At 38.6% G+C, this 14,865-nt stretch overlaps 1 protein-coding gene and 1 long non-coding RNA gene across 3 annotated transcripts; both read right to left on the bottom strand.

The window, feature by feature from the left end:
• Positions 1–9,502: 9,502 nt before the first annotated feature.
• Positions 9,503–14,531, bottom strand: LOC104085999 (uncharacterized). Of its 2 annotated transcripts, none has more exons than XM_009590132.3 (4): positions 14,154–14,531; positions 12,161–12,264; positions 11,094–11,212; positions 9,503–10,135 (listed from the first exon to the last, which is right to left on the bottom strand). In XM_009590132.3, exons 1-4 carry the CDS (start codon positions 14,404–14,406, stop codon positions 10,099–10,101), a joined length of 513 nt encoding a protein of 170 aa, XP_009588427.1. In that variant the 5' UTR covers positions 14,407–14,531; the 3' UTR covers positions 9,503–10,098. The 2 variants fall into 2 exon arrangements, with proteins under 2 accessions (XP_009588427.1, XP_009588426.1); XM_009590131.3 differs by lacking the exon at positions 9,503–10,135 and adding an exon at positions 10,467–10,719 and having other exon boundaries at positions 14,154–14,530.
• Positions 12,793–14,147, bottom strand: LOC104085998 (uncharacterized). Its single transcript, XR_011412547.1, has 2 exons — positions 13,579–14,147; positions 12,793–13,496 (listed from the first exon to the last, which is right to left on the bottom strand). It is a non-coding gene; the product is annotated as an uncharacterized lncRNA (long non-coding RNA).
• Positions 14,532–14,865: the final 334 nt, after the last annotated feature.

The raw sequence follows: 14,865 nt of genomic DNA, 5'->3' as shown, positions 1-14,865 counted from the left end.
AGGAAGTTGCTTCCAACGCCACGATCATAGGTATTTTTTTAGTGTGCCACAGGGATGCTTCAGTGTTATTTGCTCCTGGTTCAACTTACTCTTATATGTCATCGTATTTTGCTCGTTATATGGATATGCCTCATGATTCTTTAGATATGCTTGTTCATGTATCTACAGTGGTGGGTGATTCTATTGTGGTGGACAATGTATATTGATCTTGTGTTGTGACGATTAGGGTTTATGAGACTAGAGCTGATTTCTTATTGCTCACCATGGTAGATTTTGATGTGATTTTGGGCATGGATTGGTTGTCACCATATCACACTACTCTTGATTGTCACGCTAAGACCGTGACATTGGCTATGCGGGGGTTGCCGAGGATGGAGTGGAGAGGCTCCCTGGATCATGTTTCCAATAGAGTGATTTCATAGTTGAAGACATAACAAATGGTTGAAAAGGGGTATTTGGCGTATTTGGACTTCGTGGGAGATGTTAGTGCTGATACTCCTACTATTGAGTAAGTTCCAGTAGTGAGGAAGTTCCCATATGTGTTTCCTACAGACTTATCGGGAATTCCACTCGACAAGGATATTGATTTTGGTATTGACTTGGTGTCGGGCACTTAGCCCATCTCTACTTCACCATATCGCATGGCACTAGTAGAGTTGAAGGATTTGAAGGAACAGTTACAAGACGTGCTTGATAAGGGTTTCATCAGGCCTACCATGTCACCTTAGGGTGCACCGGTACTATTTGTGAAGAAGAAAGATGGTTCTATGAGGATGTGCATTGACTAAAGGCACCTGAACAAAGTTACTATCAAGAACAAGTACCCACTATCGTGAATTGATGATTTGTTTGATCAGCTTCAGGGATCTATGGTATTCTCGAATATTGATCTAAGATCGGGGTACCATTAGTTGATGATCCGGGCTTAAGATATTCTGAAGACGACTTTCAAGACCCGCTATGATCACTAAGATTTTTTGGTGATGTCTTTTGGGCTGACCAATGCCCTAACAGCTTTTATGCACCTGATCAATAAAGTCTTTCAGCTCTATCTTGATCAATAGCGTCTTTCATAGGTAGGGGTAAGGTGTGCGTACACAGTACCCTCCCAGACCCCAAGTATGGGAATATACTGGGTATGTTATTGTTGTTGTTGTTGTTGTTTTTGTTGTTCTCACAGCTAGGAGGATCACGAGCAACACTTGAGGATCGTGCTCTAGAATTTGACAGAGAAGAAGCTATGTGCTGAATTTTCCAAGTGCAAGTTTTGGTTAGACTTAGTTGCATTCTTGGTGATCCAAAGAAAATTGAGGCACCTTGGGTTGGCTGAGTATTATCGTCGTTTTATGGAGTGGTATTTATCTATAGCAGCTGCATTGACTAGGTTGATGCAGAAAGGATCCCCATTCAGGTGGTCTGATGAGTGTGAGGAGAGATTTCAGAAGCTCAAGACTTCTTTGACTACAACTCCAGTCCTGGTTTTACCATCGTGATTGGTTCTTATACATTCTATTGTGATATTTCACGGATTGGCATTGAATGTGTGTTGATGTAGGAGGGTAGAGTGATTGCTTATTCTTCACGTCAGTTGAAGCCCCACGAGAAGAACTACCGAGTACACGATTTGGAGTTAGCAGCCATTGTTTATGCACTGAAGATTTGGTGGCATTATCTTTACGACGTGTCTTGTGAGGTGTTCACGGATCACAAGAGTCTCCAGCACTTATTCAAGCAAAATGATCTGAACTTGAGGCAACAGAGCTGGTTAAAGTTACTAAAGGACTATGATATCACAATTCTTTATCATCCTGGGAAGGCTAATGTGGTGGGCGATGCTTTGAGTATGAAGGCTGAAAGCATGGGGAGTCTTGCTTATATTCAAGTTGGAGAGAGACCGTTAGCATTGGATGTTCATGCTTTGGCCAATCGGTTCATGAGTTTTGACATTTTGGAGTCCAGCAAAGTTCTCGCTTGGGTTCTTTCTTGGTCGTCCTTGTTTGAGCACATCAAGGCGCGTCAGTATGATGAATCCCACTTGTTTGTTTCAACGGACATGACACATCACGATGATTCTAAGGAGGTTACTATTGGTGATGATGGGGTATTGAGGCTACAAGATCGGATCTATGTTCCAAATATGGATGGGTTGGGGGATTTGATTCTTGAGGCGGCCATACTTCGCGGTATTCCAATCATCCAGGGGCTGTAAAGATGTACCATGATTTGAGGAAACACTATTGGTGGCAAAGGATGAAGAAGGATATTTTTTAGTATGTTCTTGGTGTTTGAATTGTCAGTAGGTGAAGTATGAGCATCAGAGAGCCGGTGGTTTGCTTCATAGGCTTGATATTTAGAAGTGGAAGTGGGAGTATATCACTATGGATTTTGTTGATGGGCTTCCACAGAGCTTGAGGAGATTTGATGAAGTGTGGATCATTGTGGACATACTAACCAAGTCTGCACACTTCATTCTAGTCATGACTACATACTCTTCAGAGCAGTTGGCTCGGATTTATATCCGGGAAATTGTTTGCCTTCATGGTATGCCCGTGTATATTATCTCGGATCGAGGCACGCAGTTTATATTGTATTTTTTTAGAGCAGTGCAACGTGAGTTGGGCACGCATGTCGAGCTGAGTACGGCCTTTCATCCCTAAATGGACGGGCAGTCCAAGCGCACTATTCAGATTTTGGAGGACATGTTACATGCATGTGTCATTGATTTTGGGGGAATATGGGATCAGTTTCTTCTGTTAGCAGAGTTTTCCTACAACAACAACAACTATCAGTCGAGTATCTAGATGGCTCCTTATGAGACCTTATATGGGATTCGATGTCGTTCTCCGATTGGTTGGTTTGAGCCTAGGGAGGCTAGGTTGTTGGACACTGATTTGGTCCGAGATACTTTGGAGAAGGTGAAGATGATTTAGGAGCGGCTTCATACAACACAGTCCAGGAAGAAGAGTTATGCTAACAGGAAGGCTCGTGATGTTGCATATATGGTGAGTGAGAAGGTTTTACTCAGAGTTTCGCCCATGAAGGGTGTGATGAGTTTCAGAAGGAAGGGGGAGTTGAGCCCTTGGTATATTGGTCCTTTTGAGGTGCTTGAGAGAGTTGGAGAGGTGGCCTATAGACTTTCCTTTCCACCTAGTCTTTCAGGAGTTCACCTAGTGTTTCATGTCTCCGTGCTCTGGAAGTATCATAGAAATCCATCACATGTTTTGGACTTCAACACGGTGCAGTTGGATGAGGATTTGACTTATGATGTGGCGCCGGTAGCTATTTTGGTTCGGCAAGTTCAAAATTTGAGGTCGAAGAATATAACAATGATAAAGGTTAACTGGAGAGGCCATCCGGTCGAGGAGGCTACCTGGTAGACTGAGCAAGAGATGCAGAGTAGATATCCTCACTATTTTGAGACTTCAGGTATGATTCTTGACTCGTTCGAGGACGAACGTTTGTTTAATAGGGGGAGAATGTAAAGACTAGGCCGGCCGTTTTGAGTATTTTAGCCATGTTTCCCCTATTTACAACAAAACACACAAAGTACACACCAGGAATTGTATCCAAGCATAACACTGATGCGGCGTGCAACCCGATCCATCATCATACCGTTGCAGCGTGCAACATAATCCAAACATAACAATACACATGGAGATACCTATTGAGCCATAATTCCCATACTTACCAAACACAGGTGTAGAAACAACAAGTACGTAAGTTGCATAAACATAAGCACGGGGAGAAAAATAGCATAACACGCTATGGAGACGGTAAGAATGACTAAGGCGCAATAAGAAAATCAACATCTTAAGAGCCATCTCGCTCATATAACACCACGAGGCCTAAACAAAACCATAACATGTGTGTCAATAGTCAAGTAGCCTCACAGCCCATCTTAGCATAAAAGGGTAATACATGAAATAGATCAGGGCAAGAATATGATACATTCTACCTGAGGATACATCCATAGAAAAAGTTGCATTGAGTAAACAAATCCAACAGTGTAGAATAAACATTCACATTAGGGCTGCCAATAGGTGCTCAAACCGATCCCAACCATTCTGAAATAGGTAAAACCTTCCTAAAGTCCATAGTGATCCTATCCATGACACAGACAATCAGCAGTCTAACCCTTAAAACACTTTCATAGTCCGCAGCCAAAATAATAGTCTGTCTCTGAGAACATCCAGTCTTTAAACCTCAAGCGTACCGGAAACTCCATACATGATCTCCCACTCTTCCTCTTAAATGACTTATATGTTGTGCATGCACAATCACCTCTTGAGAAACACTCCCATAGGTCTCCTGTATATGTAGAAAAACCTGAACATCATCAGTTACCATCAACACAATCTTCGTAGTACTAGCCAAGAATCCGTATATCAAAACACAATGCGCCTTCCACAACGCACACCCTACTCAAGCAATATAAGATAGTGCTAACATTCTCTCAAACATCTGAAATCCCCATGTTGTCTAGAACTCATGACCATTCCTTCCAAAACTGAACAACAGCCTTGTTCATTCAATCTCAATTCCACACAACTTACTGCATCGATCATGCTACTATGCGAAAGTACGAGAATACCATTATCAACTCTAAATCATGAATAGTTTTAGAGTGAATTGGAACACTTAGTCCCAAGGTTGGAAACTTGAGTTATAAGAGTTTATCGAAGTTTGTATTTTGTGTAGACGACACCAGAGTGGTGTTTTGATTGTTCTAATAGTTTCATATAGTGATTTTGGACTTAGGCGTATGTTCGAATTTGGATTTGGAGATCCCTAGGTTGATTTGGTTCTATTTGGCTAAAGTTGAAAAAGTTGAAAGGTTGATAGGTTTGACCGAGAGTTGACTTTGATGATATCGGGTATGAATTTTGCTTCTGGGAGTTAGAATAGGTCAATTATTTCATTCGGAACTTGCATGCAAAATTTGAGGTCATTCCGAGTCGTTTAGGCTTGTTCTGCGTAAGTTTTGAAATTGGAAATTTGTTTTAGTTCCTCAGGCTTGAATTGTGGTGTGATTCGTGGTTTTGATATTATTTTATTTTATTTGAGGCCTCGAGTAAATTAGTGTTATATTTTGGGATTGGTTGGTGTGATTGGGCGGGGTCCCGAGCCCTCGGGTATGTTTCAGATGGGTTTCAGACCATTTCACCATGCGTTGAATTGCTATTTCTTATGTCTGGTTTTTTATTCATCACGATCGCGGTAAAGCAGTCGCGTTCGTGGAGAGTATTTGTGATGGCATGCGAGTTTGTTCATCGCGTTAGCGAAGGAGTGATCGTGTTCGCGAAGCTTGGGGACGCAATGGTCTTCGTGATCATGTTGAGGAGGATGCGTTCGCGTAGAAGGAGATGTTGGTTGGGGCGTCAAGCTTTTAGACTTTGCAATCACGGGTGGAGGACCGTGTTCGCGTAGGCTCATCAGTGGAGTGCATCGCGTTCATGACCAATGGCTCGCGTTTGCGAAAGGATTTTATGAGGCAGTGTTTGGTTGTGCTTCGCGATCGCGAAGTTGGTCCCGCGATCGCGAATGGTATGCCTGGCAAACCACAAGTACTCTATTTTCGAGGGATTTAGTCATTTTAACATAATTTGAGTTAAAGAGCTCGGATATGGGCAATTTTGGAGGGGATTTTCACGATTTGGTTCGAGGTAAGTGTTTTTTATTCGGATTTGCTCATTATTCATGATTCCAACTTTGATTTTAGCATTTCTAGTAAAATCCTATCTAAAGTATACATTAATGATTTGAGGATCGATTTGAGGTCGGATTTTGATGAAACACATATATTTTGACTCGTATCGGAATGTGTGTTCGAAATTTGTGAGTTTGGTAGGGTTTCAAGGTGCGGGCCCGGGGTTGACTTTTGAGTTGACTTTTTGATTTTAGTTAAAGATCGAAACTTTATTATTTGGAATCGTTTCCTATGACTTTTATTGAGCCTATGTGCGTGCACCGGGGTCTTATTCATGCTCAGGGTAGTGCTTAGGCTATGCTATGTCTTTAATTGATTGCTAAGCTTTATGCTGTGACGTGTCTTATATTTGTAGTCATGTTGTGAGCTATTTGAATCATGTATGAGGTTACATATAGGTTAATCTCCTAATTGAACATGATAATTGCTACTTTTGTGATGCAATTGCCTGATTTGAGGTATGATAGTACAGTTTGCACATGCCTACACCTTAGCTTGTCACTTATACTAGTCCCGGAGTATGAAATTTCATATATTCATTGATCATATACATGTTTTCTTGCATATTTACTTTCTGTGTGATATGGTTTGGACAGGTAGCACGTGACTACGCCGTGCAATTTATGATATTGAGCATGCGACCACGCCAGGTGGATTGTGATATTGAGCATGTGACAACGCTAGGCGGATTGTGATATTGAGCCTGTGATCACACCAGACGGATTGTGATATTAAGCATGTTACCATTGATCCTCGCCCAATCCACACTCAATAGTGAGAGGAAACGGTCATTGGAAGAATAGTACCGAACAAGAGTCGGGATCGATTTCGACAGGGAGTTAAATGTGAGTATTAATGCGTACACTTGATGAATGTAGGTGAAATAGCTCAATTACTCTTCCAAACAAAGGATTTTTTTCCTACTTCTAAGAATTAATACTAGCAATGATCAACTAAAAGGAAAGAGACTAGAAAACGAGTAATTATTTTGGTTGTTTTTATCAAATGGGAAAAAGGCCTAAGGATGTAACCTTCACCTAGGTGATAGGATAATGGGTAAATTACGTTAATACTTGTTTTAGTGATCGGGGTATATTATAACTCTCAACTCTAAATTACCCACTCAATACCTCTCGGTTATTGAGTGATTTTGCCCAAATTGGCTTTCTCAAGCCCAATTGGGTATCAATTCAAATAGTTGATATGAGCTCAAGTTGGGTTTTCCCTTTCACTGGTTCAAATCCTTTAATTAGGCTAGCCAAAACCTTAACTAGCCCAATTTCTTGTTAGCCAAAGTTTCCTAGACTAAGTTCCTCTTTCTCAAGTAAGAACCAAGTCAAATAGGCATGAATCAATATTTGCAACCATTAATTCTAGAAATAATGCATGAACAAGGCAAAATAATAAACACCCAATCATAAACAAGCATTAGATTAATTACTCATAAGGTTTACATATTAGGGTTGGGTCACAACCCTAGAAAAAATCTAGCTACTCGTAATAGAAATTGAAGAAAACAAAGAATAAGAACTAATTAAAGCCATAATACAAGATTAAATTGATAAAACTAATGTTTATTCACCCAAAATGGTGACAAATTACCAAAAGTAGTAAACTATAACGGCTACAACACAAAAACCTATAAAACTTGCCCTAAAAGTGTTTCTCGTCTATTTAAAGTGGCCCGAAATTCACTAACAAAAATGCCCTTTGGGAGGTTCAGTGGCCGCACACAATTCCAAGTGTTGTCCACACTTTTCGCTCTGCAAGTGGGGAATTTCTGCAGCTACACAATTTGGTCTACGGCTACACTTCAGCTTCTGCGGCAACACGTTTCCTTCTGTGGCTGCACTTTTGGCAAGGCTTCACACTTGGTCGTTTTGCACAGTCTCTAAACCTTTTGAATTCTTGTCAGTGCAACCATATTTTGCGGCCACGCAAATTGTGTGCGGTCCGTAGTTTTATAATCATCCTCTGAGCTTCAGTCACCAGATCTGCGAACGTAGAGGTAATTTTGCGGTCTGCACTTTCTTCTGCGGCCGTAGAATTACTTCTGCGGATCGCACTTTTGGCATGTTGCACTCCTTCTTGCCTTATGGGCCGGAACACTCCTTTTTGAGTTAGATTTCTTCGTTGAGGTCCAATTCTCCATCCTTCCTGCTTTTTGCACAATTTCATTAGTTTTGGGAACAAAAATCAACACTTTCGGACTAAAACTAAATCAAGAAGGTATTAATAAATGGTTAAAATCCATAACTTATCAACTCCCCTAAACTTAAGTCTTTGCTTGCCCTCAAGCAAATAGATTATTTCCCACCTCCTCAAAGTGAAAGTTCACAAAGAGTCAATTATAAGGCATTCATACTCAGTTAGGACCAAGAATTATCCACAATACTCATGCATTTTAAACAAGGTGACAAATCACATATTATGCACATATAGTTCTAATGTGACATTTGAGCTTCAAGAATTTACTTAACTCATCAAGGACTCTTCCTCTAACATGTAGATCATGGTGTACTCCAATTTATTCTTCCTCTACCTTCCATTTGCCAAGCTTACTTCAAGAGTTCGTGCTCAATTTATAGATCAATGAAAGGTTCACTCTTCTCTCACAAAAGAATGTCACAAGTAAGGCTTTAAGTACCACAGGCTTGCCCCTCATGTAGATCACCACTAATGTAAGTTTACTCGGTTCGAAATCAAGTAGAACTTCTTTCGGGTTGTAATGAAGGCTTTTGGATTGGGGTAGGATACCATATGTGATAAGTGGTTACACCCTTCCTTAAGCACTCCACATTTTCATTTCTTGGCTCACATTTACTAACTATTAGAGGCATTTCCATTTTCATGGGGGCAAGAGAGACTTGACATCACTCTTTCTTGTTCATTTCATTCTTTTTCTCCCTTGATGCTCATACTAGAGATAGTTGTCTCTTTTTTATTTCAACTTCCTTTTTATTCTCTTTTTCGTATTTTTTTTTGTTCTTTTCTTTTCTTGCCTTCTCTTTTCATAGAGATCATTTATTTTCTCTTTTTGGTACCTTGATAGCTCTTTCAAATTCCTCAACTCTCCCCCCAAACTTATGCCTTATGCCACTTAGTTCATAAGAGTGTTAAGGAAGGTCCGGGTACCAAGAAAGGATTACAACAAAATGGGTAAAGGCTTGTAGCGTGGCTACCAATTAAGAAAGGCTAAAGGCTCAAAGGGGTTGACAAGGAATAACAAGCATTGTTTGGAAAGAGAAAGCTCGAACAGACCAAGGAAAACCTACAATAATCTTACAAACCAATCAAACTTAGGATTTCGCCTTGAAGCACATTTGGGGCAATTTCTAGACCATTCACACAAATACTTGGACTAGCAATGAAAAATCACCTCACCCCTCATGCAACTAGATCATAAAATTGGATATAGTCTCAAAGTCACTAACTAGAGCTATTTGTTTTTTCAAAAACTTTATTTCAAACCATAAGCACATAGTTAAGTATGTTGGTGCCAAATGAAGCATGAATAACTCTTTTTAGAGAATGACTTGATTAGAGATTTTATTCATTACTCCTACTATTATTATTACCTAAACACAAAAACGGAGTCATTCCCTTAAGAAAGTTGTCACACCATCAATCCTCGGGAAGAGTCACCCGGTTCACACAAAAGACAACCATTGGAAAGAACCGTGGCATTAAGAAAACCAAATGTTTATTATCCATACTACTACGAAGAACATGAAAACTACTAACATCAAAACAAGCTACTAACAAAACCAAAATCAAAGTAAACAACTAAAGAAGTTAATGAAAACAATAACTAACTAAAGATAGATAAACTAAAAAGAAATAAAATTATCCAATTATTACATTCCAAATGTATCCAAATGTGTCAAATGTATCAAATAAACTCCACCCCCTCGGAATAAAAGTAAGCATTGTCCCTAATGCTTAACAAACCAAGAGTGAAAAGTGAGAGGGCGAAGGAACTCCCTAAGTATCCTTGGACATCTCATTGTCACCAGCAACATCAAATCATGTTGGCTCAGCCAACTGTATATCATCATCATCATATCTGGGAGTGGCGGGAGTGGCATACATCGCTGCCAGCAGTGTCGGCAACAAGGCATGGCTCATAAGACTAGCCAGGTGGTGCAACCTGTGCAGATGGACCTGGGGCGTACTGGTCTGGGTCAAGTAGTATATCAAATGGTAAATCCCCAGTTGTAGCTAGCCAAGTCACCTCTCTCCTAAGATTATCCACTAACTTTTTGCTAGCTTGGGACTTTCTCATCTTCTTCACTTCTTTGGTCAAGTCCTCAATAACTAAACCATGTTGTGCCAGAGTGTCCATGATCAACTTGTGATTTTCTAGAATCTTGGGCAGCTTCTCATCAAGCTCAGTAGAATCCTGCGGTGCCTTTGTGGATGACTGCCCTATAACAATACAATATATCTTAGACAGCTTTGAAGTAACCCTGCATCCAGTTGTTGAGACTCGCCAATGTATGGGAGACTTGCAAAGAAGAAAGTGGGCTTGTAGGCATGGGCACGGGCCTTAGAACTAGAGTAGGGTAGAGAGCTCAGCTAATGTAGATTGAATATCAGCTGTGTCAAAAACTAACTATCATGCCCCGAACTCGGAGAGCGCAACCGGTGCTCAACTAAGTGAACCCGGCCGAACAAGCCTATTAGATTTTCTTCTACCCAAACTCATCCATGAATAAAGAGAACACATATTTTCGTTAATTAGACAATAATGTGATCATGTCTGCAATACCAATTTCTTACCATTAGTTACATCACTTTAGAGTCTCAAATTTCACACACATTTTCATGGTCTAAAGTGGAACAAGTAATTCAAACACAACAAAACATTGTTTAACTAATAAAAGACTTGATGCATTATATACAATATATCCTTAATTAGCTACTTGTGTGGTGCCTTGGGTGGCTTCACAATGAGAATGGGGCAATGCACATGATGAGCGCAATAGTCACTCACACTTCCCAGAAAAGCCCTGCAAGCCAAGTTTAAGCACTGTGTAAAAGGTTTAACCTTACACAGTTCAATTCAAAAAGAATACAACCCTTTTACTTAAACATCACGAAATAAGAATGTTTCATTAGTATCAGGGTCTGCCTCATTTAAAATTTTGTCAAGCTATATAATATAAGTATCTTTAGAATCACCTCGTAAATAATAAGAATTAATCTACATATATATCCTGCGTTTTCTGTGTCTTCCTTATTTGTTCTTCGTACTGGACAAGGACTTTCGGACAGTAAAAGGCAGCGCTCTATATCTAATCAAGTGAAACTGCATATTCAATTATGTGCTGCCACTGCTATTTGTCTCACAATATAATTTATTATTTGGAAAAAGAAAAATTACCTTTTGATTTTGCCAAGCCCTCTGCTACCCATCACTAGAAGGTCAACGTGCAACTCATCAGCGGCTTGACATATCTTATCTTTTGGGTCCCCTTCAAGGATCAGAGTCTCCGCCTTCACCTGAAACAACCATAAGTGTTTACTTAATCAAAGGTTAATTTAAAGATGAGTCACAGAAATACCAACTGAACAACTCAAATTTCAAACCAGCCAATTTATATGGCATAAAATATTTCCAAATCCTCATCCATCAACAAGTACGGGCAAAAATTAATGCTAAATACTAGTCAATATTTTTACCTGATATATAGCTTGAGTTTTCTGTTACTCCATGAATTGTACGTCATTATAAGCAGATATTGCTTGGTCTATATATTACATTTGGTATATATGTTTATTATCTTATCAAATCAATTGTGTTTTGTGGTCACTAGGGTTGCGTTTGAATTACATATATGGCATTTCCTCAATAAGTGTGCAATTCATATTAGGTGATGATTCACAAACTACGTGTACAAATTAAATATTTATATATCTTCCACACAGCAATAACAATATAGCAAATCGTTATAATATAATAAGACATGGCTTATAATACCCAAATTGTGATTAGCAACATGAAGAACTAGCTTCATGATGATACATTAACACATCTATTCCAATTCTACATCTAACCGTCATAAAATATACATGAATTCTCGTACAAGTTAGGACAGTGTTAAGTATACAATCTTAAAATGAAATCTAATAAATGGTAATAATATAGTGTAATAATAATGAAGAGTTCCACACTTGAAACCAAATGTTGTATAATTTTTTGTTTTATTTTTTTTTGTTTTTGAGGAGCTACATTTTCTTATACTGCAAAGCAAACGATCTCCAAAAATATGAGTTAGCTAGACCCATCCTCAAACAATTTTAGTTTCAAAGACTAGACTCATCCTCCAACTTATTTTGCTTTCTACAAAATATTGGTTCAGACTAATTCGTTTATTTTTTTATGTACATAAATAACCTATAAAAAATTAAGTAAGAAATTAAGAATGACAAGGAAATCGTTAAAGATACCCTCTTTTGTGTGCACATATGGAATGCCCGAGACAGTATTGTAGTTGCATTCTCTTGTTGTGCTTTTTTCACGGCTTCTACCATAGTAGGTGCTGCAAAAACAACTATGAACATAAACAGAGTTAGTATCATTGGGTAACGATCAGATTGAGGTACCCAAATTCCCATTAAATGAAGCATGGATCGGATCATGCAGAAAATTATCAAAACAGGAAACTCATTTTCAATTTAATTCAATTAAAGGGAGGGGGAGATTAATGATATATATGTCTCCAATCTGTTGCTATAATAAATGAAGTTATGCTTAATAAATACCTTAAATATTCTTCCTCATAATTTCAAATTGGATTCTTCGACTTTAGCTGATTGATACAGATATTTAATTCAATTAACTTTTTATCCTTTTTGTAATTAAAGATCATGGCCAATTAAATACCTTAAATATTCTTCGTCATAATTTCAAATTGGATTCTTCGACTTTAGCTGATTGATACAGATATTTAATTCAATTAATTTTTTATCATTTTTGTAATTAAAGATCATGGCCAATTAAATCTTCTGTTAGCACACGTAGAGCTAATGTGCTACAGGAAAATTAAGGATTGACTAAAATCCACGCGGAGGAAGAGACATGTGTGAATTTCACGGGTAACATTCAGCTGGAGCAAGTTAACTTCTCTCCTTACATAAGTGATTCTTATTATTTGATGAAGATACCGGTAGTCTAGAATTCTGGTATAAGCATGAACATAACTTATGCACAAGCAATTCAATCCACCTCTTTGAGACCTCAGCAAAACCCTTTCTAATACACACACGAAACTAGACACGAATCCAAGATTTGGTTCACTTCTACCACAACTGATCATTTAACTTATTAAGTACTTGGAAATCATTTTTAACAGATATACAAGGAGCCAAAGTTACTAATTCGAATGAACCCATTTGTTTGGGTCTCACGCACTAATGTTATCTTCCCCTTTACAATCCGCCCATGCACGAAACTCTTGGCAACACAAATGGACATATCGCCAGGTTGGGTCTCAAAGGTAGCGGAAAAATTGAAGCTGGCCTAGCCCCCTACTACTGAAGTCATACGTAAGACTTGGATACGGTCATGCGTTCGCGATTATACTACTGTACCAATCCCACTCAATGGCATGCTACGTCCTCCTTTGCCGTGATAGTTTTCTTATCACAATTATTTGTTTTTCCAAAATCCTTCATGCTGAGATCACAAGTCTACAATTCGATGTTTTTGCGACGGCCAAAAGCCTATCCTCTTCAGATATTGAGTGGGTTGAGGTTGACTTTATGAGAAGACATCCAAACAAACCTTGCAACAAGTAGAATAAAAAGTGACCATAAGACCATCTAGGAGGTAGCAAATTAAAGGGAGAGGAGTAGTGGCTCCTTACATTGAGACTCTTTGGCATAGACAGAGAATGCTTGGGATGACTAGAATTCACGGATTCCTTTTTATGTCTTTCTTTAGCAGATCGCAGCACTATATATTGTGTTAGACAGAATCTTCAATCTGGACCTCGCCAAAACTCAACTTTCATCACATCATAGATAGTTATATCAACTCTCATGCTTGGTCAAACATACCAATTCAAAAGGAGAGGTTGGAATGTCACATTTTAATTAGCTGAAAAGGATTAAAAGCACCTCTGCTGTTTATTGTTTATTAAATATAAGAAAATCCAAAAAAAAAATAAAAAAAATTTAAAAGATAATCTTACCTGCTTTTAAACTTACCCAAGCGCCCTCTTAGAGCATATGAATAATGTACGAGCGCAAGTATCGTCTCCGTCCCACTTTCATATTTGTTTTTTCATTTAAGGAAAGAGGAATATTTTCTCTTTAGCAGTATCCTTTTTCAGGTACTAATTATTTTGTTAGAGAAGTGTGGTGTTTTTCTGTCCAAATAAGCCACCATTTTGGGACATGTATAAATATAGAATTATGAGACAAATTAAATAGAGAATACCTGGTCCAGCAGGATAAACCAAGGGGCTAAAAGGAGGTTGGACATTAATCAAAGTGATAATAGTGGTTTCTTCTTCAGAATTGTTGAGCAAGTGATCCAATGCCCAATTGAGAGCATAGAAACTCTCTTCGCTCTCGTCCATAGCCACCATTATCATCTTCCTCTTCGTCTCCCCCGCTGCTGCCATGTGCGGTGGCTGCTCCTCCGTCACACTTGCCGGAGCTGCACTTGTCACTGCCGCTGTTGCGTCCATTTTACCGTCTGTCTCTCTCTCTCTCGTTCGGTTGGTCTTTTCTTTTCTCTTTGGTAGCTTTTATGTATTCTTCTTTTTGGTAGCTTTTATATATCCTGCTTTGAGACAACTTTGTCCCGAGTTCGAGCGTAAAATGCTTGGTTGGCTTAAATAGAAAAACACAAAAACACTCAATACCAGGGTCCAGGAAATAATAACAATGCAGGAGTAGTACAAATAATTACTCGTTCCGTATTCCTTTACAGGAACCTACTTACTATTTTTTACGGGAGTCAAACAAAGTTAATTTTTATCATACTTTTTATAAATATTTTTATTTTAAATTATTAATTATTATAACTTATAATATTTGAATATTATTTTTAAATATATAAATTTTATTTTTTAAAATTATAAAATTCTATGTTCATATTTATCTAAAAATCAATTAGTTTAACTCTTGACACTCTAAAAAGGTTC

Source organism: Nicotiana tomentosiformis, chromosome 1, assembly GCF_000390325.3.
Source record: "Nicotiana tomentosiformis chromosome 1, ASM39032v3, whole genome shotgun sequence".
NCBI classification, from domain to species: Eukaryota; Viridiplantae; Streptophyta; class Magnoliopsida; order Solanales; family Solanaceae; genus Nicotiana; species Nicotiana tomentosiformis.
The sequence above is the reverse complement of the archived record's forward strand: the minus strand, read 5'-3'. Positions and strand labels throughout refer to the sequence as shown.